Source organism: Gouania willdenowi, chromosome 17 (genome assembly GCF_900634775.1).
Source record: "Gouania willdenowi chromosome 17, fGouWil2.1, whole genome shotgun sequence".
NCBI lineage: Eukaryota > Metazoa > Chordata > Actinopteri > Blenniiformes > Gobiesocidae > Gouania > Gouania willdenowi.
This window is the reverse complement of record NC_041060.1, coordinates 12,173,769-12,200,095: the sequence shown is the minus strand read 5'-3', so window position 1 is coordinate 12,200,095 and position 26,327 is coordinate 12,173,769. Positions and strand designations below refer to the sequence as shown.

Below are 26,327 nucleotides of genomic sequence, written 5' to 3'. Positions count from 1 at the left end.
TAAGTGTCATTTCTGCTGAAAAAAAAAAAAAAGGAAGAAATCTGTTGTGAAGTTTTATTTCCACACTGTGGCATTAAGTGCCGTGCAGGTGAACATGAGTGGAGCGTGTTGGTCGCTTTCATGTGGGTTTTTCTGTAACTGCTTAAAACTTCTGTTTGTTTTATTTCTTATTCGAGAGCAATCAATAAACAGATCCAGGCTTATTTAACAACACTTTTTATGATGTGTTAGAAACTTTAAATTACATAAGTGCCAAATGTAAAAAAAAAAAAAAATTTCTTTGATTTTCAGAACAAACATAAAAGCATAGTTGATGGAAAACAAAAACTAGTGATACTTTCACTTTTGAGCAGAAAACAGTTATTTCAACACGCAGGTGCACAAAACCGGAGCAGCTTTTCCTGTCTCATCTGCTGTAGTGAGTCTCATCAGCAGAAACTTTTTTATTTTTATTGCTGAACTCGCCTAAGGGAGCATGGAGTCGGAGGGGCTGCTGGTCAGGTCCATTTACTACGGAGCGATAGGACAAGAGGCCGCAGAGAAACTCCTGCAGAGATTTGGACGTGATGGCAGCTTTCTGCTGAGGGACAGTCGGACAATGGAGGGAGCCTTCTGTCTGTGCGTGAGGTGGGCTACTCAATAAAAAAACAGTTCCTATTTAAGCTTGTTTATGATTTTGAATTGGTTCGCTCATACTAAATTGTATCCATTCTTAATAAACACCATTTTATATTAGAGTGAGCAGAGAACTCCATTTTAAAATGCCAAAGAAGTATGGGAAGGCTCACAGACTTGATACTGATTTGAAGTGCATATGGAAATATATTAACAGTGAAATAAATTTTGTAAGTACTGTTCAGTGCAAATAATGTACTGTGCATATAATGTTATAATGAATAAGAAATGGAGGAAATAAAAATCGTGGTCAGTGCCACAAGCATGTGGTAATCTAGTCAACTAAAAAATTTTGTTTAAGTTTTTGTCAACTACATTTTTTTAAGTGACAATAAGTAGTCCATGACTAATTTAAAAAAATAAATAAAAAAACAGGATAAAAAAAAGTTTATCAAAAATGTTTATATTTTCATCGACTAATAAAATCGATCTTGATTTTGAAATCCAATCAGAACTTATGTTGTCTACCATCTTACACATTGATCACATCAAATCTGCTGTGTATTTACAAACATTACCATTTCATATCAGGTTTTTTAAAAAAAATGCATAAACTTTCATGCTTTATATTTGTATTTGGTAATTGAAAATTGCCACATATTGGCATTGTTCTGGTTGGAGTTATTATTTTTCTTCCACAACTCCTTTATCCTGGAACTCCTGTATGACCTACCAGTAAAAAGATCGGTAGGGGTCAAAGTTCATGACCTCACAAAAATAAAAAATTTCTTTTTTTTCCCTATAACTTGGCCACAAATTGAGATACAGTGCTCTGACTGGTACCATTGAACGACATTTTCTTTCAATATGTAATATTGACCTTTGCTCAAAGTCATATTTAAGGTCAAGGTCAGTCTTCTGTTTTTCCTGCATCATTACTTTCAATTTAATTAGTAAAAAGAACAACATACAGGGACATTACTCAACAACAAAATACACATTTCACATTAACAATTCTATTTTCCAAATTGCGAATAAAGGTATTGCCTAGTTTAGTTACTATAACTGTAACCGATCTATTCTACTAAAATCTTTATATAATTTAGTTGACTATAACAGAAATAGTCCTGATGGCTGAAAGTAAATTGTATTTTTGTCAAGTGTCATATATGACTAAAACTGTCAAAATGAACATTGGCCACAAAAGCTTTATAAAATACTAGAATAACCTTAAAGTAGAAAAAAGGATCAATGTTTCCCCAACATGAAAATGATTTCTAAAACATATTACCAGCTTCCACTGCACTGAAGGGTCTGTAAGGGTTCATCTCACTTCTCATTGAATACAATGTAGACATCAGCTGTATTTCAAGTTTTTTTTATCTAACTTTGTTAAAGGTCTGTATCCTCCTGAGAACCTCCCTAACCATTCTGTCTGCTGTAGTGGACATTGCTTTTTAGTCAATTGCTTCTTTTTTTCCTCCTCATTTGAGCCACTGGATGAATTAATAAGTAATCCTGGTCTTTTCAATCACATCACATGTGTTAGGAAGGGATAATCGTAACATGTTTCATGCACAGAAAAATAAAGAACGTAGCAAAACTTAGGTACAAAAATAACCCAGAAAATCAGTAGATAAAATACCATTGTTGTTGTTTTTGCTCTTCTTGTTGTTGCTTTTTACCCTAATTATATCTTTTTATAATTATGATTACGTCAGTTATTGTAGTTACACTTTTTATTTGAAATGATTTGCTATTTATGATAATGTCACATGATTTGTCTTCATTTGTTAAGGTGTTGCTGATCATTTTAAGTACATAAAACCATTCGGTTTTCCACCACAGTTGAAATGTTATGGAATTTAGAATAAAAATGTTCCTATGTTGGTTTTCAGGGAGGAAATCCTGTACTTTTTCCCACAATAGTTCAGAATTTACTCTGTAGAACATTTTTTTAACACAGACTTACCGTTCTGTCCTGTAAAATAATGTCCATAATCACATGATTTATGTGTTTTAATGTAATAATGTATTAGTTCCCCTTCTATACTTTACAGTCAGTGATTGAATCAAGTATCTGCGTAGCGATGGTAAATAAATAGCATTTCCAAACCTCTATTTCTACTGAGAGGAAACTGATACACTCAAAAAAAATTAAATCACAAAGTTCTTTTAAGATTTTTCTCAAGTACAAACAGGCTGGTCTAAGTGTGAAAAAATTGGCTTCCTGTGGTTGTTGGAGGTGAGGAACATGCATCATCACAGTCGATTAAGCCACAGAACCTTTTAAAGCCGTTTTAGCAACATCAGTGTGGTTTTAGATCTCACTGCAAGATGTCTAACTTTTAAATGTTGTATTTCACAGGAAAACACCCTTTGTGCACACTTACCGGCTTCTAAACTCAGCAGATGGCTGGTATATGCCAGTAAGTTTGGGAGAATGTCACACACTTGTAACACAAACAACAAAAAGTATTGGAGACTATTTTAGGTTTGTGTGTGTATATATAATCTGTGTGTGATTGTCAGGAATCAGAAGTCCCACTACCGAGATTCAGAACTCTGGAGTCTTTGATTGAGACCTACAGAAGAGCTCCATTCACAGACGTGAGCATGCCCAGACTGACTGACCCACTGGAGAAAACACAACTCCAGAACAGACTGGATCCAGGTACAACACACACACACACACAGACACACGCACAGTCGAGCTGCAGCCAGTTCATATTTCAGAATAATTCAAGTTTCTGTTTCTGTTGTATGGAAGAGCATTAGGGCCAATTTTGATTGAGAAAATGATTTTGGGCAAATCGAGAATAAAGTCGAAATATAATGTTGAGGTTAAAGTTGGATAGATGAGATTGAAGTCAAAATTTGGGAAATCAACTCAAAATACAGTATCGTGATAAAAGTTGAAGGTTTGCTTTCTACAGAAGCAGACCACGGTCAATACGACAACAGTCTCCATGGCCCTAATCTGTTTCTGTAGCTCCTCAATAGCCACTGACTTGTTTTTCCTTCTGAATAGATGAATTTTTTTGACTATGTCTTCAAAGTCTTACAACGCCGTGTTTATTAGTTAAAAGAGGAAGACTCCCTTTGTTATTAAACCCAACTTTTGAAGTATAGTTTAAAGCATTCATCAATACACGGCATCTTGTAGACCGCCACGATCTGTTGTTTGTTGTCATATGGTGAATTGGCCCTAGTCGGCTTCCGTAGATTTGACTTCATTAGCAGACCCTCAACTTTAACTGCGATATTGTTTTTTGACTTTGAAATGTTTACTTTAATCTTATATTTCAACTTTAATCTCAAAACTTTGACTTTATTCTCGACTTTTTCACTTTATTCTTGCTTTGCCCAAAATTATTTTCTCCATCAAAATTGGCCCTAATCCTCTTCCCTACTGTTGCATCAAAGTTCTCTCAACTTAAACAAATTTCTTCTGTTTCCCCAACAGGATTTTCCTACATGGAAATGAACAGCAACAGCTCAGTTTACTGAGGGAGACTCAGACAGAAGCTTTCAGCGACTAAATGCTCTGTGGTCAGTGGCAGAGTAAGACCTTTATAGAAGAACAGATCAGGCTTTATTAGAGGCTTCAATAGTGAAAGCAAAATTTAAATTTAACTCACTGTATATTTAGCGAATGAGGTCCTCTCAATCCATGCTAACTGGCACCAATATATAGTGTGTTGTTTTCAGTCCCTGTACACGTTTTACCTTGTTTTACAGACACTTGTTCATCAAAATGTTAAAATGAAAATAAAAATATTAAATCAAACCTATCTGGAGTGGTCCCTCAGATCACATGGCCACCGTCGACTTCCTCTGGCTTCTCCTCCTCGTTCATCTGGGGGCTTTTCTTATTCCATTTATTTCATATTGCAGACCTTATTTGTTTCATTTGGAAAGATTGCAGTCAACTTGACAACAGTCATTTTTGAGTTTTCCTAACCATAATACAATGAGTGTGTGTGCATGTCATAGAGCAGTCATGAAACTGTAGCTCGGTGGCCACAAGTTGTTGTTTTGCATGGGCACATACAAAACAACAACAAAATGGCCTCAAAATGTCAATAGAAATGCACAAAAACACATAAAATGCCTACAAAAATGCACAAAATCACTTCAAAAGCAAACAAAATAAAAACACAAAACACTCTAATAACACACAAAACTACAATAAAAAATAAACAAAATTACTAAAAAAAAAAACATGCAGAAAAATACACACTCAAAAATTAATCTGTATATGTACTTTATTTATTTGTGTTCATTCTTTTTTCAATATCTATTTTTGCACATTTTTTAGTGTTGTTTTTAATATGCCACTCTTTGCTGTTCTAATTACCCCTCTGGGTTTAATAAAGTATTTTTTTTATTCTGAAATCACAGTAAGAATGCTTCCATCTATGTGATTCCACATCACACAATGCAATATTCAAAACTTTTCAAAACAAAGTTTTACAGTGGCAAGTAGACCAAAGTAAATTTTTGAGAAGCAACTTAGAACTTCTTCCTTTATTAATGTTTGTATTATTGATCTCGTGGGTAGCAACATCAAAATATTAAGACGGTTACCTAATTTCAGAGAGGTGTGTCTAACGGTATTCTATGATCAAAAGGTGTTCCCTGACCGGGAATCGAACCCGGGCCGCGGCGGTGAGAGCGCCGAATCCTAACCACTAGACCACCAGGGAAGATATAGGCGATCGGTGTTCTTTAGAGAACAAGTTCTTTATATCCTATACGGAATACTTTTAGTGATGAGACGTTAATGCGGTTCACCCACATTTTAACATAATAAACATTATTAAACAATGCTCTGTTTGGACTAGGTTGTTTAAGATGTGTATTTCCCGGGCGTTATTTCATGTCCCGCCGATAGGTGGCGGTCTGCCTTTGTATTCACACGCTTCCGCTATGGTTCTGCACATAATGGAAGTTGTTTTGTACCTGAGAGCCGGGCTTTTTACATTTATAATGCATGTTAACGCGCCCTTTTCGACGTGAAAACGAAACCATGCTACACTCAGCGCCAGGGCAATATCCACCACCACATCTAAGATACTGGACCTAGTCTCCATAGCACAGACGGACTGCATCTGTGAGTGAATATTATTTCGTGCAAAGCTTCTTGTTCGGGTTTCTTTGTTTATTTTTGAGACTCATCATGTCGGCCAGAGACTCAATGAGGCGCAATAAAACCGACATCATCTTCACCCTGTCTGGAGACCACAGGCTGGTTCTGAACAAGCTCCACGAGAAGAACCTGATCAACGGACGCGAGTACAACAACCTGAAGAGCATCCACGGGGAGGACGTGGAGGGACACGTGGTGGAGCTTGTGGATAAAATCATGAATAAAGGAGAGGACACGTGCAGGGCTTTCCTCTCCCTCCTGCAGACCGATGAGGACATCAAAGCCACCTTTCCTCGCCTAGCAACCAGCCACCTGCTCAGATCTAGACCTTTACCTCTGCCCATCCAGGACTCTTCAGTGGACAGCGGTACTTTACTACTTTAAATACCTGTGTGATGACCTCTTTATTACATTACTATTATTATTATTATTATTTACACACAGTCTGCTTTTGGTTCAAGTCGGTTTCCATTTGTTTTTCAGATGCTTTACCACCAGAGAGCAAGAGAGTGAGGAAGGTAAGACCTTAGCCATAGATAAGATAGGGCTGTCCCCTGCCAATCATTTGAAATTAAAGTTAAATAAAAGAGCCTATTACAGTTTCTTAAATAACTTGGTAAGAATTAAAGAAAGCCCTTGTGAGAGATTCCTTTACGGAACCACCATCCTTTTGGCAAGGCATGAATTTCACTCGAAGCCGAAGACGCGTATCATAGTTTATCAACTGACATAGATTACGAGAAAAAACAGTTTTGTGCAAAATTTCCGAAAAAGTGGACTATATTAATAGAATAAACTGAAGGAAATGGAGCCTGAAATAAATAAGAGAAAACACTCTTGAAGACAGGGAATCAACATACAAATATTAATATAGTTATTCATTATGGGTGTCCTATCTGACTTTTTCACCTCTGATATGATAGAGATATCACAGCCTTGGGTACGACACATATCATAAATACTTTTATTGCTTATTTTGTCGTGTGAAATGTTAGAAAAGGTTTGATCAAGTAAATATTTACTCACAGAATAATAGTCAGCAACAGAAGTTATGAGAAAAATGAACCTATTTATTGTTAATCTATGGGTTACACGAATTGTAACCTCAAACTTAAAAAATGTGCCGCAACTGAATAAAACAATTCATGAAAAGACCCTTAAAAATAACATCAATAAATCCAATAATAACTAAAAAATATTTTTCAAGTGCAAACTAGCGACTAGTTTAACTTAAATATAAGAGTATTTTACTATTAAATAGAATAATTTAAAGATACATTAGAAGACCCTAAAAAATAACAGAAAAAAATAGGCCTTCAAAGTGCAAAAATAACAGTTCAAGTTGAGTTAAGTTGTTTTCTTTTTTACTGTCAGTATTTAGTTCTGTCAGGTGTTGGAGCAAAGACTGAAATGGACTTTAGAGAGATGTTAGAGGCAGGTCGATATCATCCTTTTTGGCTGATATCGGACATATTTTAAATATCAATTTCAGATCAGGTATTGTTATTAGACATGGTTAAAGGTCTATATCTGAGTTTACATGTTCCTATTAATGTGCAGCACCATTTCCCTAATGCACTTCACAGCATTACTTAAATTTGCGTTTGTAAAATAGATTGTATTGCTTCCAGGAGCATTTTTATCAGCTGAGCAGCCAGCCTGTTGGCCTCTGTCTCATCCTCAACAATGAGCATTTCATGGATGGCAGCGTTCGGAGTGGAACTGACAAAGACGCAGGTCATTTCTCAAGCAAAACTTTTACTTTTTGTCATTAATTTTCTTTCCATTTTGGGTGTTTCTTAATTTTTTTTTTTTATTATTGTACAGAGGACTTGGCAAAGGTGTTCAGCTGGCTGGGATTTAGGGTGCTGATGTGTAAAGACCAAACCAAGGACCAGATGGAGCAGACGCTGCTGTCCTTTGCATCTCTAAATGACCTTTCCCCGCAAACGCTCCAGCTGGAGTCCAGCGTTCTGGAGTGGTCCAATGACACGTTCCTCAATAGTCCCCAGCAGGTCATTCAGCACGGCGACGCTTTCTTCTGCTGTATTCTGAGCCACGGCGAAAAAGGCACCGTTTTAGGGATTGACCGAGAAGCCCTCTCGCTTAAAAGCATCACCTCAACTTTTAGAGCGACCGATGATTCAATGCTCACGGGCAAACCTAAGGTGTTCATCATCCAGGCCTGTCAAGGAGAGAAGCTCCAGAGGGGAGTCACATACCTGGAGGAGGAGGATGCTTCTGTCCAGTCAGTCCCAGAGGAAGCTGATGTTCTGCTCGCACTTGCCACTGTTGAAGATCATGCAGCGGTCAGACACACAATAAAGGGAAGTTGGTTTGTCCAGTCACTGTGTCAGCAGCTCAGGGAATGCTGTCCCAGGTAAGGATTTTGGTAGGAAACAATAATCCTAGCACTATTCCATTGGTTTTTTACTATTGTACAGGGTCCCCACGCTCATGAAATTCATTGAAAAGTTATGGAATTTGAAAAACCCAATTTTCCAGTCTTGAAAAGTCATGAAATAACGGATTTGAAAAAGTTTTCGAAATATAGCCTATTTTATTTTAATGTTTAAAATCCAGCCTTCACTATTACTATGGGACATTAAGCTAGTCCCTTAACCCCAACAAACGTGTCTGAAAATTGAAATTGTAATCTTATAATTAAACATGGTAGCAGTAGCTCAAAGTTAGTTGTCGCTTAATGTTACATTCAATAGCTGATGCATTGTTACTACTGTTACAAAATGGGTGTCAGAGGTAGTTGCACCATGTACGACACTATAATAGATAAGTGATGGACATAACTTGCGTTCCCTGTGCCACATTTTTGCTACCAACCATGGCACACTGTCAGACCTCTGTTACACTAGTACACTGGCGCATTTTTGCACTCTAACGTAGGGCTGCTCAATTAATCAAAATTCAATTACGATTTCGATTATTACGCCCAATGATTACAAAATAACATAATCAAAAAAAGGAAGAAAAAAAAATTAAAATAAAATAAATGTATTTTATTTATTTTTTTACATATATTTTATTCGTTAAATAAAACAAACCCACTATTTTGATCATCTATAAATAATAAAGCTTAACACACGTGTTATTAATAGTAACTTTGAGTTGTTTAATCCATGCACATGCATGCTCCTCCCCTCCGCCCCGCCCCTCTCAAAGCTAAGCTCGCGTGCAGGCCAACACCAGGGAAGTTGTTGTTCGCGGTCTTGAAACATGGCAGGAGAAACGTAGCAAAAAACACTTGGTAAACAAGCAAGGCAAGTCAAATTAAAGACACATCACGTGCAACAAGTGTTTTGTTTTGTGCAAAAGTGAACATACTTGACTTTAGTGTTTGAAGGATTTTATTAATGTTTAAAGAATATATTTTGGTTATTTTGTACAAAAAATAAATAACTTTTTGCTTGACAAATAATAGTCTGAATAATCGTGATTTTATTTATTACTAAAATAATCGTGATTATGTATTTTTTCTGCAGCAGCCTTACTCTAACGGTTTTGAATAGATCTTAGCAGTTCAAAACTAAGTGATTGAAATTTGGTAAAATGTTTTGAAAAAGTCATTATGAAAAAAGTGTGGGAACCATGATTGTAGATGCTGTGCATACATGTGGGTTTTGTTTGTTTGTTTGTTTTGTTTGTTTGTTTAGGGGTGATGACATCACTAAAATCCTCCACCGGGTGAACTACAACGTGAGCAAAAAAGAAGCCATTAACTCACTTGGTGCAAGAAAGCAAATGTCTGAGTTTACATCAAGACTGAGGAAGACACTTGTGCTGTCGCCACGTTGAAATCCACACACTCAGCACAACAATAACATTTCACTCTGTTTTCTTTCTTTCTTTATTTATTTATTTTGAAATACTTTTTATAATTGCTGTGAGAAATAAGGGATTTCCACAATGTGATACTTCTTCAACTGGGGTTGCATGTCTTAAATCTAGTGATAAGAAATGCTAATCTAGTGGTGGATGAGAGGAAATAACATTGTTATAGACCTCACAGGCATTTTCTTTGTATTTATTTATTTTTTTTACCTTTACAGTACTCTTTTCCAAGTTGAAAAAAAAATGATAACAATGATGTGTCTCATCTAGTTCTGTAGGATTCTTGTATGGAATTCAGTTTCTACTGTAATAATGCATTTGGCTCTCATTAAAAAAAATGATGGACACAGTCATTATGTCTAATTGTGTGTATATTATTTAACATAGATGACATGTTTCTGGAGAGCAGGAGAAAGCCAGATCACCTGGAGAGGACCCTCAATGCTCGTATTTTAATTCTCAGAAGAAACATACGTCACTTTTTTGTCCCCTTTATCTTTGTTATATTTATTTATAAATGTATTCGTATAAATAAAATCAGACTAACTACTGTTATATTATGACTGAGTCATAAGTTAGTTAGTTTATGCTCCTTGTACCCCCCCCAAAAAAATGCCAACTGCGATACTTAGCTTCCGCTATTTCATTTTGTTTTGAAAGTAGACATTTGTATGTTTGGTTTTTAGTTGTTTTAATGGTATAAGCCTCATATTAGGAGAAGATTTGAAGAACAGACATGCTGTGCTGTTTCTATTTCAATTAAAATTGAATCTCACATTTTTAGATTTAGATGGATCGGGAAGTCTGGGCATCTCTGCTGAGACTGCTGCCTCCGCGACCCGGCCCCGGATAAAAGCGAAAGAAAATGGATGGATGGATTTTTAGATTAAAGTACAGAGCAACAGAATAAAGTGAGCATCCACCTTGTTTTAATTGAAAGACACAATTCTACCTCCATAGGACTCCTAATAATAATGATGGTAATGAAATACTGCCCACATTTCACGTTGTAAATTTACTTCTTTTGCCGAGCTATTACCCTTTCCAATAGAAGAAAAATTGCACATTTTTTTTTGGGCTGGTCAAATGTCTGCATTTGAATACTTTTTTTTTTTTTTTTTCTTTGATTGAAAAAAGCTTTTTTTTTTTTTTTTTTTTAATGGAAGTAAAGTTGTTTTTTTTTCTTCTTTTGATTGAAAATACTTTTTTTTTTTAATTTTTTTTTTTAATTGTGGCAAATGTTTGTTTAAATAATAAAGACACCAATCTATCTCCATAGGAATCATGATAATGATGATGGTGGGGAAATACTCCCCACATTTTGCTGCGCGTTGTGAACTGACCTCTGCTTTCGCGCAGCTATTACTTCCATTACGGTACTGGAGAGTCGTTGCCATGACTACTCACGCGCTACTCCGCTCCTGACAGAAATAGGCAGTGGGAGAGCAGTAAAAACTTCACTTAAAATCTCCATTTAAGTCTTGTTTTGTGAAGCTGTGCGTGTGGCTGCTGTAGCATTAGGAGCAGAATGGACGCGGTTGATGGAGCCACTGCGGACGGATGTGACATTAAAGCTTCTGCCGAGGCTGTTGCGTTCATGTCCAGCATCGGTGAGGGAAACTTTGGCCGTAGAAACCCGGAAACGACCACCACCTGCTGCTGGCACATCGCTTTAAAAACACCTTTCCAGGCTAAATGTGCGTCCTGTGTGTTTCCTAGAGCCCTCGGAGCTACAGACGTGTATATTTACGGACATTCTGGCGTCAGTGTCGCAGACGTGCAGAAGCTTGGGGGGCTTCAGGGTGGAGGTGGAGTTCTACCGCAGGGATCAGGAGCCGTGTGTGCGGGTCAGTGCTCAGAGCCACGGAGCCATTGATGGCTGTCGCTGTGGGACTGAAGTAACAGGTGAGCTCAATCCATATTAGCATTATTACTACATATTCATTATGACCACACACCCGAAAAAGTACGACAGCGTATATTAGGGCCACATTGAAAAAAATAAATAAATAAACATCTTGGCACTAAAAAGTCGTATTTTTTCGAGAATAAAGTTGTAATTTTACGAGAATAAAGTTGTAATTTTACGAGAATAAAGTCGTATCATAATAAAATCATGATTTGATGAGATTATAGTCAATATTTATAGATTAAAGACGTAACATTTCGAGAATAAAATCGTAATTTCTTGATAATAAAGTCATATTTCAAGATTAAAGTTGCAATAATTCGAGAATAAAATTGTGATTTTATTAGGTTCAAGTCATAACATTTCAATATTAAAGTCGTAATATTTCGAGAGTAAAATCGTAGATTAGTTGTAATATTTCAAGGTTAAAATCGCGATATTTTGAGAATAAAATTTTCTCAAATTTTATGAGATTAAAGTCACTATATTTCAAGATTAAAGTCACAATGTTTCAAGATTAAAGTCGCAATATTTTGAGAATAAAATTGTAATTTTATTAGATTAAAGTCATAATATTTCAAGATTAAAGTCGTAATATTTCGAGAGTAAAATTGTAGATTAGTCATAATATTTCAAGGTTAAAATCGCAATATTTTGAGTATAAAATTGTAATTTTATGAGATTAATAACAATAATTAAAGATTAAGTCACAATATTTCAAGATTAAAGTTACAATCTTTCAAGATTAAAGTCGCAATATTTTGAAAATAAAATCGTAATTTTATTAGATTTAAAGTGTGTTAGTTGCGTTCCTTTAACAGGGAATTCTGAGCACTAACATTACGAGTTTTTTTTAAGGTCCCGCTTCATTCTCATAAAATTATGATTCTATTCTCAAAATGTTAATTTAATCTCGAAATATTGAGACTTTAAATTACGACTTTATTGTCATGATATTACTGCTCAGATTTCTTTATTATTATTATTATTATTATTATTATTATTATTATTATTATTATTATTATTATTATTATGTGGCCGTCGTAAGAAATTTAAAAAAAATAAATAAAAAAAAAGGAAGCTGTTTCTGATTTATTTTTGCCTCCAATCGCCATGGAAGCGTATTTGAGCAGCGACCTGAGTGTCCTAGAGGAGGAAACCCAGGAGTATATTAAGGTCAGTACCTTAGACAATGTTTAAAGTGGTTTGATTTACACAAATATAAACTTAATGCCTGAATATTGTTCAGCTCCAGAGTCACACTGTGGACAAGAAATGTCACCTTCTGCAACGTGATGGAGAGATGGAGATAACTACAGTTATTACCGTAGGAGAGGTAAGGTCACCATTTAAAGCCAATGCTGAAACTTCACAATTTAGTGGAAAAGCGTTTACCTTTATAAAAACTTGTGAACTTTACTTGTTTTGTTTTGTTTTGTTTGTTTTTTAAGTGGGTTTGTCACATCAGTGTAGTCAAGCTGTCTAACCCTGATCATAGATTATATAGTGCTCTTTACCACAAACAAAAACCAATGTAGATTGTCATATTTCCATAGGCCTCATTTTGCTTTCATAATTTGTGTTTAGATGTCGTAGTCCAAGTAAAATACAAAAAATTCAAACTATTAAAACGTAGTACTAGGTAATACTACCCATCAATATTGTGTGATGTTCACTGTTGTTTTTTGCACCTTTTTATACTTACCACTTCTTTTTATTGTATTTTATTACTTAATTTCTATCTTTTATTATTCAACTGCTGCTAACTGATTGTCACCAACGAAGTTTGGTTGATTATTTGCAATGACACTGAAGTCTGTTATGTCTTATATCATATATACCAATCTGCCACATCAATACTAGTAATTAGACTAGTAATGTCAGTCACCAGTTTTATATTACATACATACTGCTCAATATATGAAATAAAATGTATTATGTACATATGCAGTAAAATAGTGTAATAATAATACCGTAAATATATAATGTAAACAATAATATAAATACTATATATAGTTATTCATATAAATAGAAATATTTACTGGTTCAAAATGTATCTGATAAATAATGTGATATTTTTAACAATGAAAGTATTAAAACCCTAACCCTAACACAAATATCTTGTTCGAATAATCTGAATATTCTATTCAATTATTTGTTAATGCTGCTGCTGTAGGTGTTCTATTGTTTTTGTATATTATTAGTATTGTTTTTGTATATATTATTTTTATATTAGTTGTGTTTTTCTAGACTGGCACCCTGTACAGGGTGTGCCCCTGCCAAACCCCTGTTTAGTGCCTGTCCTAATAATCTAAAAAAAATAGTCGTTTTTAAGTGAATGCACAACACGTTTTTTTTTGTTTGTTTTTTTTTTCTAAACTTGATTCACTTTTTTTCATCATTACAAAGTTTCAAACAGTTTTAAATTACACTTTAGCCTCAAGGTGTGGAAATATATTCAAATGTGAATGAATATAAATAATAATAATGATAATAATGACATTAAAAAGTAAATAATTCAGAATTTTTAAAAAGTAAACACCTAATTCGACATTACATTCAAATGGGAAGGTATATAAATAAAATATTGCTAATAATAATAATGGTTTTGACGTTTTTTGGCGTCCATAGGTTGTCATAGCAACTGCAGAAAAATATCAGACGTACTGAAAAAATTACAGATTGTTTACATAAACTGATTCAATAGCATTAAGGTTAAGAGTTGGTATGTCACTAGAAACTAACAAAATCCAGCTCGAATATGTAGCGGCAAGAGGCCTCGTTGGCGCAGTAGGCAGCGCGTCAGTCTCATAATCTGAAGGTCGTGAGTTCGAGCCTCACACGGGGCACTGTCTTTTGTTTTTACTTTTGTTGAATCTGAGAACGCTGCATCATGTGTCGAATACATTATACTCTTCCTGTGTGATAAATTTGTGACTCATACATTATTACCTGCGCTAAAAAGCTCATTGTTTTCAACAGCGTTTATTTCTTTGTTTGCTGATATAGGATTACATCAAAAGTAACTGATTTGACCAACAAAAATCGGCCTTATGCCATAGAAGATTCCATTCAATTTTGAAGGGAATCCAGAATGATATATTTTTGAAAAAGTTTGAAAAAAATCGAAAAATCCCAATCTCCTATTATTGGTGAAGTTAAAAAAAATGTGTATCTTTGTTCGTAATTGGCCGATCTTTATGAAATTTGACTCAGTTATATAAAGTTGGTTCCTCAATTACCACATCAAGTTTCATCCAGATCAGATAAGGACTGCACATTTTATCACAATTTTTAGGAAAAATTGGTGGTGCCCCATATATATTTGACTTACTGAATGGCTCTTAATGGGGATAGAAATTTCTTCCAAGCTTCATTTTCTGCATGTTTTAAGTCATATCAAAAACAACCTTACACAGCTCAGAGTTAGAATTTCCTGGCTGTTGTTTATAGTAAGTTTGGTGTAGTTGATACCTGTTTCTTGTTTCCTTCTATAAGTTAGTATTTCTAAATGTGTCAAAATATGCTTTTCTACGGAACCCCAGAACATGACATGGGAAAAAAATTAATTATGGCCACAAAATAAGTATAACGTGCGCTCGAAAGGTGTATCTCTATGTTATACTATTTTGTGACCATTAATTAGTATTTTGTGCGTACGTTGTTTGCTAATTTTTGGCCATAATTTAAATAATTTTTTACAATGTCATATTTGTGGCTCTGTATTTTTCTGAATTACATTTTTTTAAAACATTTTTTTTCTGATTATTATTTTGTGTATGGTTGTGTTTGCAGGAGGTGACCAAGGAGAGCATTTCATATCCTTTATCTGCTCTTCAAGGTCTAGTAACTGAAGGCTCGAGCTTGCTACTGATGCGTATTATTGCACTCAGGAAAAAGGTGCCACAAAACATGAGTTTTGTCTCATTTGACCAGAATTTACACATCATTCAGACAACCTTTGTAAGTAAATGCTGCTGTGTAAGAGCAACTATGGTAGTTATTTATAACATATGTGTGTGGTGAAGTTACTGAGTTGGTCTGTGTGTGGTCAGAGTGAGCTGGGTGTGAAGATGCTGGAGGTAGAAGGAGAGAACTTCGAGGCATTTGGGTTGGAGAGAAGTGTTCATTCTTTGGAGGATGGTCTGAAAACCTGGCAGTGTTACTTTCTCCATGATGGGTAGGTATACTTGATAACTCTACAGCTTTTCTCTGCTGGTACGTGACTACATACAGTATTTTGGTTGCTAACAGCAAACAACAGCAAAGATTCAATTCAATTTAACTTTATTTGTATAGTGCAATTTACAACAAAGTCATCTCAATGCGCTTATCAAAATATAAAATTCATAATAAGAAAGAAAAAACCCAACAAGATCCACATGAACAAGCTTTTAGCGACAGTGGGAAGAAACAACTCCCTTTTAACAGGAAGAAATCTCCAGCAGAACCAGGTTCAGAGGTGGCAGCCATCTGCGTCGACTGGTTGGTGTTAGTGGACAGAAGGACCAACAGAACAGGATAGAGAGATAGAACATCAGAGTGTCCCAGACTAGTTGAGCCATGAACCACAGATCAGGAACTGCCATCATCAGCTTCACGACACCTGAAACAGAGCAGAGAGAGAAAGACGAGGAGAAGGCACTGACTGCAGAAAAACATGATACATTATTATCAAGTCAGCCTGCTTTGGCCTTGGGCCTCACTCCCAGTGGCCCAGTCAATACTAATTATAAAGGTGACAAATCTCTTCCCATTTATTGGTAAGCTAACAGCGACTCCAAGGTCTGTAAATGCGACCGTTCACAGACCAGCCCATGTCCGCTCTAGCGGTTAGGTTATGTTATGATTCAGTCAGATACACATAATGACAACAGAAATACACTAAATTAAAAAATATTAAAAAAAATAAAAAAAACAGACAAGATAACAAGAAATACACAAAAATTACATATTTACTAAATGACAAAAAATTCAAAATGACTCAAAAGCATAAAAATTTTGAACAAAAATAACACAATATATAAAATAAATAATACACATAATGAACAGAAAGTTGTACAAGCTGGCTAAAAATTCACAAAAATAACAGAAAAATTAAGCATGCAAGATGACTGCATAGATAACAAAAAAAAACACAACACAAGTACACAAGAATGACTCCATAAAGAACCAAAAGGACAACAAAAACACACAAACATTTATGTATTTATTTTTCCTGTGTCGATGCTAAGATTGGTCATTATTTTGAATGTGGACTATAATCAACATTTGTGTGGCACCTGCTGTGATAAGAGTTTCCCATCCATGTTACCAAGCATGAGGTCAGTCAAACTATTTTGTGTCACTAGTTGGTAAAGTACAATTGTGTACTATCCTGTGAATTAATTTCACTAAATAAATAAATTTCAAGAGGTGCCAAAAATGTGACTGAAAAATACAGTATTATTGGGAAAAACCAATGCACGGTTTGTTTTGTTCTTTAACAATAGTTGTTGAAATGTATTGTTACATTTAGGCCAGTAACAGTAAGAGAATATGTTGTTTTTTCTGAGCTGAAATAGTTTTGTATTATGTAATCACAAACAAGAAACCAGTTATAACTCATGGAAATACAAAACCAACCTTGCATTAAATAACTTGATTGACTGTATTATAACCTAATGATTATCAGTAAATTATTATTAGCTATTACATTGCTTTAATTCTAATAATAAACTCCTAAGTGAGCGTGCCGCATTCTTTCCAAAGCGATTTGTTATTCTTTTGCATATGACCTTTTCAGATTTATTATCTGGGATGATGTGTGTATCTAGTCTAATAGATAATCACTCTATATCTTCTTTCATATTTAGTCTTTTTTTATTTTGACAATTTTAAAGCATGACATTTTACATGTGGTATAAATTCAACAGGCTTCACTTTACAAATGCTTTATAGATTATGATTGATCAGTTTCTTTGTATTTCACTGAAGTGAAGTGTTGTTGTGTTCCTGAGCAGACACTTAGCCAGCAGAGAGCAGGTGGGAGCCCCAGTCACCATGAGGCTTCTACAGCTGCCTCTGAAGGCTGCACAAGGTAAGATATACAGAACAAAAACAAGCCTCCTGCTCCAAAAACACTAAAATCTCTTTGTGGATATGAATATACTGACTATGTAAAAAAAATAATGAAAATTTGTGGCCAAGAAATATGAATTTGTGCACACAAAATATTAATTTGTGGCCATGAAATAATTATAACGTGCGCACAAAATACTATTATTATTATTATTATTATTATTAATATTCCTGGACAGCTGGGTAAGAAAATCGAGTGCACCTTCTTTAGAAACTGCACCCTATGTTAAAGACCTTAGGGACGGTGCACTCGTTTGGCTTACCCAGCTGTCCAGGAATGTTAATAATATTATTAATTACTATTTTGTGCCCACGATGTCATGTCTGGGGCTCCATAATATACACCCGATCTTTCCTTTTTGTAAATTTTTACAGGATCAATCATCAGAACATTTTTTTTAGATGTTTGGAAGCCCTGTGCAAACTAGTTTTTGGGTTTCGGGTTTTTAGCAAACTCAAAATTTACAAAAAAAAAGGCAAGGCAATGCAATTTATTTGAATAGCGCATTTCATACACTAGGCAATTCAATGTGCTGTACATGATTATAAAGTGTAACAGAAAACATTTAACAGTTTAAAAAAAAATCAATGATAACATTAAAGTCAGCAGTAAAAACATTAAATCAACAATAACATGATTAAAAATGTTCCCTCAGTCATATGCAGTCGAGAAAAAGAGTGCCTTTAACTTTCATTTAAACATTTTCACATTTCAGTTCACAAAAATTTAAACACTTTCATACAAAATGTCATGTTAACACAGTCAGATTATATTTAAGGAAGAAATGCTATTCAATATACACATAAACAACAATTAATGGAATAGATGAAATTTTCAACAACAACAAAAAATACAGTCAAATAATATGGTTACAAAGCTGGATTAAAATCCACAACAATGTGCAATGCACACAGCAAAAAAAATAAAATAAAATGTCTAATGTAGCGAGAAATATTGAGATATAATTGATTATGATTGTAATGTGTATAATTAATAACCTTATCCCAAAAACATGGCCTGATTCTGATTTGATCTTGCAGTTTGAGGGCACCTAGTGGCTTGAGTGTGAATCAGCCATATACAGGAAGAACAACTGGAATAAATCTGCCTATGTATTTAATTTTAGGTGCATTAACTGTTGAGAAGATCCCATTGGTGTTAGAGGAAGACATGCAGATGCACTCTGAGTTCTTAAGGAGAAAGGTGAACATCAATTAAATATTATTATCAATGGTAACAAACTTAGTTGACACTCACTCTTTCACCAGTGCAGGGTGTCAATGTGTTTATTTCTTTTTTTATTCTGGCAGGAAGCGATAAAAGCGGACGATGCCTCATACCTACGACAGAACCCTGAGATCAGAGAGCTGATTTGTGACTTCCTGCAGGCCCTGTTGCTAAGGAAACCTGAGGATGTGTCTCAGTTTGCTAGAGACTACTTCCTCCCATTTGCCTCTCACTGTCCAACAAAGCAGCACTCAAGTGCTTAGTTCAGTGTTATTCAACCATGGGGTCGTGACCCCACAAGTAATTAATTTAAAAAAAGTTACAGATTTTTTTATTTTTTTTTATCAACTTCATCTAACTTTTCTGTCCACACTGTCTAAGGTATTAAAAGCTAGAAATCAATTCACAAAAAAAATTAAAAATTAAAACACAAAACACAATCTTAAACAACTGTATTCTATATTTTCACTTTCTGAAATATAAATCTAAAATATGATATAATATAGAAAATATGAATGAATTCAATAATATAATAAATAATAATGCATTTAAAAAATTAAATAATGATATAATAAATAAAATAATATAATGTAATGTAATTTTTTTTAAAAATCACTAATCCTGGCTACTCTGTGTTTGTAACACAGTACAACAAAAATGATCAAAAATATATTCTAGAAGGAAAAATAAATTCTTCGTGGTCGCCAGAGACTTGTGATATTAAAACGAGGTCACGATCCAAAAAAAGGTTGGGAACCGCTGGCTTAGTCCTTCTGACAGAGGACTTTTAACTTTTCTCACTAAATTTATACAAAATAACTGACACTGAAATTTGTATCTGCTTTTGTATTTTGTCCTGATAGCATGTTGGCATTAAAGAAACATGAATAAACATAAATGAACAGCAACAAGAGATTGTTCTCCAAATATATTAGGGACTTTGAATAAATGTGTTTTTATTTGATAATAAAGTTTGCAGAATGAACTTGTTTGAAGATTTAATTTCCAAGCATTAATAAAGCACACCTTCACAATGTAAAATATAGCATGGCAAATATATTAGAACAACTGACCATAACTTTAACATGTAAATGAACGTAGTATGGCCACAATCTTTTTTTTGACTTTTATTTTTGAAGGCGATGTACAGCGGAAGTAGCAGCTGGTGGGAGGAAATGTGAACATGTGAGTACATGTTGGGATACATGAAAATAAACTTGTTCAGAAAAATGAACTAATTACAATTTTTTTTTGGTAAAACAGAAGGAAAAGCAATCATGAATAGTAAAATTTTCCCCCAGAAAAATTCTGGGGTGAAAAAGATGAGTAAAGAAAGCTGAAAACAAAGAAATATTAAGTATTTGATAAATGTTAAACAAACTAACAGAGATTGAGATCATGAGATTTAAATGTGAGTTTCTATAGTAATACAGGACTGTTTAAAAGAATATGATATTCTCTTTTGTTTTTGTTTTTTTTACATGCTAGTCTGTTATTGTTGTATGATGCTCAAAGAAACGTGAGGTGATGTGATCTCCCCTGTTAAACCCAAAAAATGAAACATTGAATTGTATTAGGGAATTACAGTAAGATACAATAGGGTACAATGTTATAGAATAGGAAAGAAATAGGGTGTATATACGTAACCTTCTATGTGTTAAAACTACTCTGAAAAGTTAAAATGTGTAGTGGCAAAAAAAAGCTAAATATGTGTTGGTAAAATATATCTGAAACAGCTGTGGTTCACCGTGTAGTATAGAAACCCGCCACGGGAAGTAGTAAATATTTAGCTTCAAGAAAGAAAAGAATATCTGGATATGTGTGTGGTCACGAAGTTACCCGGGGTTTCCACTGGATACGTCTCCGCTGCGCCACGGCACCGATCCGGTGTTTCACCGCTGTCCGCCATCCGGTAATTCACACCGGTTGCGTTTTGAGTGCGCCGCTGTGCGCTCCGGTTGTGACGTCACGAGACAGAGCAGTTCTCACAATATTTATATAATTGCGCGAGAACGCAGTAAAATGTATGTGTTATAAACACAACAATAAACAGGTCAGTGTTCCGAACAAAGGAGAACAAGAAGGTTGGACTCTGGATTTGTCATCGCCACGTTTTTTAGCAACAGCCAACAGAGAAGAGATAAAACTGCACCAGTAAAACATGAACTAAATCAAAGTTGCTGCAGTTTGCAGTACAGTTACAGTATGAGAGGAATCAATATAGTGGATGTGAATTCGTTTTTACACATTATGACGTTTTGGTGATGTATTTACTTGAAATATAATCTGAAGTGTTTTATTTTGAAAAAAAGTAACCCGATATTTTATTGCGGAGTACGTGCTTAAATTTCCTGTTTCGCTTCATTTGCTCTGTGCCGATTGATGCGTCGTGCTCCGGTGTCCGCCAGAAATAGAAGCTTTTGCGCACCACACGCCAGTTATGGAAGTAGATTTGTCTTTATTATAACAATCAAAAATAATAATAATTTTCAATCAAAAATAAAAATCACTTTTTATTGAAAAAAAAAAAACTCCAATGAATAAATAACAAAATCAAAGAAAAAAAAAGTGTTCAAATGCAAAATAGTATTTTTTTTTTTTTTTATTGAAGTTCATTTTCTTTTGATTGAAATGATTTTTTTTTTATTGAATAATACAATACAATAAGACACCATAGTCATTAAGCCTATGCAGTAATTATCCCAGACCAAAGGGGGCGGTTATGTTGTGGAAAGTTTGTTACCGCCATTAGTAGAAGTAGAAGTAGAAGAAGAAGTAGAAGAAGAAGAAAGTAAAACTTGGTACGACTTGACATGTACAGACAGACACCGGCCAAGACAAACAGACACCGAGCCCTTTTTAGATGAACTTTGCTCATATACTTTCTTCTTTTCAGTGATACAACGATTGTGGACTTTGTGGAAGAGACTTCCAAAGCGGTAAGTTTGACGCTGTTTATTAGAAAACTTCTCAGAGACGTCACGCGATGAGTCATTCCACACTTTTACCGTAATATCGGTAAACCGGAAGCAAAATAATATCAAATACATAAATGGCAAATACATAATTAAATAAGCCATAACAGATCACATAAAAACACTTCTAGTTCTAGACGAGGTACGTTTTCACTGATATGACGTCATAATTACAATAAGATGAACAAGACAAGAACTGGTTCTGACTAACCTGGTGAAATAAAGACGAAATGGAAATAAATAGACAAATAAACACAGGGCTAGTTTTGTTTTATCTTAACTTGTCACTATTTTGTTAAAAAGTAATATATAAATACAGACCCTTTCCAAAAAATTAGAATTTCATGGAAAAGTTGTTTATATTCCATAATTCCATTCAAAAAGTTAAACATTTATAGATTATAGATTCAGGGACTACAATTCAAACGATTTCAAGTATTTGTCTGTTTATTTTTATATAATTTGGACTTCCAGCTCATAAAACCCACAAAAATAGGAATTCAAAAAATTAACATACTGTGAAGAAAGAGGAGAAGAAGGAGGACTGGACTGTTGGCCAGTGGTCCATGGTACTTCTTTCAGATGAAAGTAAAGTGTGTCTTTTATTGGGGAATCAAGGTCCAAGGGTTTGGAAGAAGACGGGTGAGGAACAGAACAGAACATTGCACCCCAAATCATGACTGACTGTGGATATTTCACACTGGACCTCAAGCAGCTTGGGTTCTGTTCCTCACTCGTCTTCCTTTTTTTTCTGCAAAAACTGAGAAGTAAATGGTGATTTCTTCACAGTATTAAAAAAAAAATTTAATTCTTGTTTTTGTGGGTTTTATGAGTTGGAAGCTCAAATTATGTAAAAATAAACAAATAAATACTTGAAATCGTTTAAATTGTGGGCATTGAATCTATAATCTATGAAAGTTTAACTTTTGGAATGAAATTATGGAAATTAAAGAACTTTTCCATGATATTCTAATTTTTTGGAAAGGGTCTGTTATGTGTGTGTGAACTGATTTTGATTAAACTATGCTGATTATTGTTTGAAGTTATTTCACCAGGTAACTCCATTTTTAAGAGTTTTAATAGTTAAAACAAGATTAAACATGGCGATAATAATCGTTTTTCTTGTAGTGAATGATTTCTTATCCTTTGTCACATAGTCAGTATCTAATGTTTTTACAGGGGTGGATAAAGTACAGTACTCTCCTTTTATTACTTGACTCTGGTAGGCTGGCCAACCATCCATTAAAATATAGTATTGTCCTGTATTTGAACAAAAAACTACCCGTACTATATTGAACTGATATTAGATGCACTTTGTCCTATATTTCTGTGAAAATTAAAAGATAGAATGTAAAAAATCTGTGTTTTCATGGTCATTAAAATGACAGTGATCTAATTGCATCCCTTTCCTGCCACTTTCCTGTGCGTTCACACACAAGCGTACCAAAGAACTGTCCAGCTCATCCCATTGGTCGAGGCACCCAACTAGAAAATAAGTGAACTACACCTCAATAAATGCTGGGTGTGACTCACAGGTCTCAGAGGATGGTACATTTGCTCCGTCCCCAAGAAAGAAAAAAAGAAAAAGTTTCAAAAAGCAGAAGGGTAAAAGGAAAACCTTTGGCGGGTTTTTTAAATGACTGTGTCTCCGTTAATATTTGCCGTATTGGTCCACGTCCAACATTTTATGAAAGCTTAGGCGTTGTACTTTACAGCCACTGTGAGTCATAACTGTGATTCCACTTAGTTTGGACAGCTGCAGAGAAAAATACACGATAGTGTGAAGAAGAGCAAGTAACTGCAGACATAAACTGAGTTTTCAAACTTTACAGTTGATAGCTTCTTACTTATTTACTATACTGTATAATTCTATTACAACAGTGGTTCTTAAGATTGGGTTGCAGGCTCAATTTTAGTGGGTCACGGACAAAAAGCAACGAAAACCTAAAATTGTTTTGGGCGTCCAGTAGTGCAGTCTGTATTTACATATATGGTAATAAAGTATAATACACATTGTATATTAAACCGCAGTGTTTGTTTTATCTGTTAGCTAGTTGGAGAGGGAGGAGCTCACATTCTAGGAGGCGTGTTGGGTGATGTCACGTACCAACGTGGGCAAAATCCAATTCGCCCGTTTAAAGCTGATTTTTTACAAAATGTGCAATAACAAGGGAGGGAGGAAACGGAGCTTTTTTAACTTTGGCCCTCTGAATGAGGCTAAAGGGATGTATATCACTGTAGCAAAACCATTATGAAGGGAATTTTTTATCATACCTCCCCTTTAATGAACTTTAGCATTTTTTTTTGGAATGCATGTTTTGTTTTATTTGAAGGCCTACTATATAAATGAAAAACTTTGTTGTGCTTTTTTTGAAAAGCAAAGGCTACTGGAGTATTTAAAAAATGTCATACTGTTCAATAAACATTCACTTTCCTTAAAAAAAAACATGTCTAAAAATGTGTTTTAGGTTATTTATGCACTATTTAAAAAAAATAGTGAAAAACTTAACAACCGCACTCCACCGAAGGCTGAATGTGGCTATTTTTGCAATATTCGGCCGAATATATTCGGTTACCGAATATTCAGTGCATCCCTAGATATAATCTTATAATTAAACATGGCAGCACTTCGTTAGTTGTTGTTTAATGTTACATTCAATAGCTGATGCATTGTTATTTAAAGAAATTAGCAAAATGGGTGTCAAAGGCAATTGCTCCATTGTATGATGCTACATGATAGATAAGTGATGGACACTTGCATTTCCTCTGCTACATTGTAGCGCTCTAGTGGTCTTAAATAGATTTTGGCGGTTCAGAACTAAGTCTTAGAAATTTGGTCAAATATTTTGGACAAGTTTTGAAAAATCATTGTGAAAAAAGTGTGAGAAGCTTGTTAAAAGAAATTGGGATATATTGAAAAGTGACCCATAGAGAAGCCCTTCCTGATGCCCCTACAATCAGCTTCAGATGAGCCCCTACCTTAAATGATAAACTGGTGAGACGCTATCTCCCCTTGAAGACAAAAAAAGCCCTGCTTAGACTCTCATAAATGGACTTGATTTATATAGCGCTTTATCCCCACACTGAAGCACTCCCAAAACGCTTTACATAGCAGCTCATTGAATCAGAAATGTTTTTAATGGCCATCTACAGTTTTAAGGACAGTACAAGGAATTTGTCTTGGTAGTTGGTGCACAAAACAAACAACAACAAAAAAAACAAAAAAAAACAAAGAACAACCCAGCAACAATAATAATAATAATAATAATGATAAATATAAAGGATGAGGGATAAATAAAGGATAGATAGAGAATAAAGGATAAATATATATATATATATATACACAGTGCAGCAGATAAAGTCATCATGGTGATCGGGTGGGGGGGGGTTCAGTGGGTGACTTGGGGTGAGTTCATGTGGATGGTGGCAGAGGGAAAGAAGCTGTTTTTGTGTCTGGAGGTTCTGGTCCTGATGGACCGAAACCTCCTTCCAGAAGGGAGAGATTGAAACAGTTTATGACCGGGGTGGGAGGGGTCGGCCACAATCTTTCCTGCACGCCTCAAAATCCTGGAGGCGTACAGGTCCTGGAGGGACCCATACACTCTCACATTCACACAGGACTGCCATGCAAGTCGACCACTGGGAGCATCTTAGGGTTCAGTGTCTTGCCAAGTGCCCAAGGACACTTCGACACATAGTCAGGTACTGGGATCGAACCCCCAACCTCTTGATCAGAAGACGACCCTCTACCACCTGAACCACGGTTGCCTAATGGAAGGCTTTTTAACAACAGTACCTCTGAGTGCCTCAGATCTTTTCAAAACTCTAAGATGGATCCTGAAACTGAAGAGCACCAGAGAGACAACATTTTTCCAAGCAACTTTGCAACACAAGAAACTCATGAACTTCTCCATGCAACAGTTTTTTTGACTATATTTAAGCAAATGTTGAGTTTTTTGCATTTTTTATTATATCAGCATATAACAAAAAATTTGGACCAATATACTACTACCCTAAACAACAACATGAGTAGACGTGACCTGCCTCTCTCTGATTGGCTCTTGCATTGACAAGCCTGATGTATTAAAGGTACGGTAGAATTTGGACAACCCGTATGAGGATCAACAAAAACTTTTTAGTATCAGAACTGAAGCAAAAACAAAACCTGCGCTGACATCAGAGAAATAATACTGAGCAATGAGAGTCTTTATAGAAATGTAATACAATACATTATTTGTCTTTCAAATGTAGCGGAGTGAAAGTAAAATATAACTCCATAAATATAATACTCAAGTAAAGTACATTAAATATTCTTCTTTATTGCGCACCATAGGTTTTTTATCATCTCTGTGACACGATCCTCACATCCAAAACTATTTGAGTAGCAATTATTGTGTGCCATTGAATCAAAATGAATTCATTGTTTTGTGATTAAAAAGTCCAAGATATATTACATTAGATAAAATCTCTGTTCACAAG

The 26,327-nt window shown here is 34.9% G+C and overlaps 4 protein-coding genes and 2 non-coding genes across 7 annotated transcripts in view; 5 read left to right on the top strand and 1 right to left on the bottom strand.

Annotated features, from left to right (window-relative positions):
• The first annotated feature begins 10 nt into the window (after positions 1 to 10).
• LOC114479271 (SH2 domain-containing protein 1A-like) lies at positions 11 to 4,405 on the top strand. The gene is made up of 4 exons (XM_028472862.1): positions 11 to 627; positions 2,984 to 3,044; positions 3,148 to 3,289; positions 4,082 to 4,405. Exons 1-4 carry the CDS (start codon positions 476 to 478, stop codon positions 4,123 to 4,125), a joined length of 399 nt encoding a protein of 132 aa, XP_028328663.1. The 5' UTR covers positions 11 to 475; the 3' UTR covers positions 4,126 to 4,405.
• An 847-nt stretch (positions 4,406 to 5,252) lies between these two features.
• trnae-cuc (transfer RNA glutamic acid (anticodon CUC)) lies at positions 5,253 to 5,324 on the bottom strand. The gene has a single exon. It is a non-coding gene; the product is annotated as a tRNA-Glu (tRNA).
• Positions 5,325 to 5,398: 74 nt separating this feature from the next.
• Positions 5,399 to 10,241, top strand: LOC114479802 (caspase-8-like). Its single transcript, XM_028473683.1, has 5 exons — positions 5,399 to 6,134; positions 6,251 to 6,285; positions 7,399 to 7,504; positions 7,595 to 8,147; positions 9,439 to 10,241. Exons 1-5 carry the CDS (start codon positions 5,798 to 5,800, stop codon positions 9,578 to 9,580), a joined length of 1,173 nt encoding a protein of 390 aa, XP_028329484.1. The 5' UTR covers positions 5,399 to 5,797; the 3' UTR covers positions 9,581 to 10,241.
• A 753-nt stretch (positions 10,242 to 10,994) lies between these two features.
• catip (ciliogenesis associated TTC17 interacting protein) lies at positions 10,995 to 19,411 on the top strand. The gene is made up of 9 exons (XM_028473685.1): positions 10,995 to 11,226; positions 11,336 to 11,521; positions 12,646 to 12,701; positions 12,775 to 12,861; positions 15,321 to 15,488; positions 15,581 to 15,705; positions 17,528 to 17,604; positions 18,773 to 18,849; positions 18,957 to 19,411. Exons 1-9 carry the CDS (start codon positions 11,145 to 11,147, stop codon positions 19,134 to 19,136), a joined length of 1,038 nt encoding a protein of 345 aa, XP_028329486.1. The 5' UTR covers positions 10,995 to 11,144; the 3' UTR covers positions 19,137 to 19,411.
• On the top strand, positions 14,302 to 14,374 carry trnam-cau (transfer RNA methionine (anticodon CAU)). Its single transcript has one exon. It is a non-coding gene; the product is annotated as a tRNA-Met (tRNA).
• Positions 19,412 to 21,592: 2,181 nt separating the features above from the next.
• Positions 21,593 to 26,327, top strand: part of LOC114479017 (caspase-8-like) — a 10,479-nt gene continuing 5,744 nt past the window's right edge. Inside the window, exons 1-2 of one of the 2 annotated variants that reach the window (XM_028472423.1) lie at positions 21,593 to 21,674; positions 21,770 to 21,812. The gene's annotated coding sequence lies outside the window, so the exon portion shown is untranslated. Of the gene's footprint in view, positions 21,813 to 26,327 lie in introns of both variants that reach the window. The other variant, XM_028472424.1, reaches the window with a different exon arrangement.

Coding starts and splice junctions, on each gene's coding strand:
- LOC114479271 (XM_028472862.1), top strand. CDS start 476: ATGGAGTCGGAGGGGCTGCTGGTCAGGTCCATTTACTACGGAGCGATA. Junction 3,045..3,147: donor CAGATGGCTGGTATATGCCA/GTAAGTTTGGGA, acceptor TGTGATTGTCAG/GAATCAGAAGTCCCACTACC. Junction 3,290..4,081: donor CCAGAACAGACTGGATCCAG/GTACAACACACA, acceptor TTTCCCCAACAG/GATTTTCCTACATGGAAATG.
- LOC114479802 (XM_028473683.1), top strand. CDS start 5,798: ATGTCGGCCAGAGACTCAATGAGGCGCAATAAAACCGACATCATCTTC. Junction 6,286..7,398: donor AGAGCAAGAGAGTGAGGAAG/GTAAGACCTTAG, acceptor TATTGCTTCCAG/GAGCATTTTTATCAGCTGAG. Junction 8,148..9,438: donor CTCAGGGAATGCTGTCCCAG/GTAAGGATTTTG, acceptor TTGTTTGTTTAG/GGGTGATGACATCACTAAAA.
- catip (XM_028473685.1), top strand. CDS start 11,145: ATGGACGCGGTTGATGGAGCCACTGCGGACGGATGTGACATTAAAGCT. Junction 11,522..12,645: donor CTGTGGGACTGAAGTAACAG/GTGAGCTCAATC, acceptor TCGCCATGGAAG/CGTATTTGAGCAGCGACCTG. Junction 18,850..18,956: donor CTGAGTTCTTAAGGAGAAAG/GTGAACATCAAT, acceptor TTATTCTGGCAG/GAAGCGATAAAAGCGGACGA.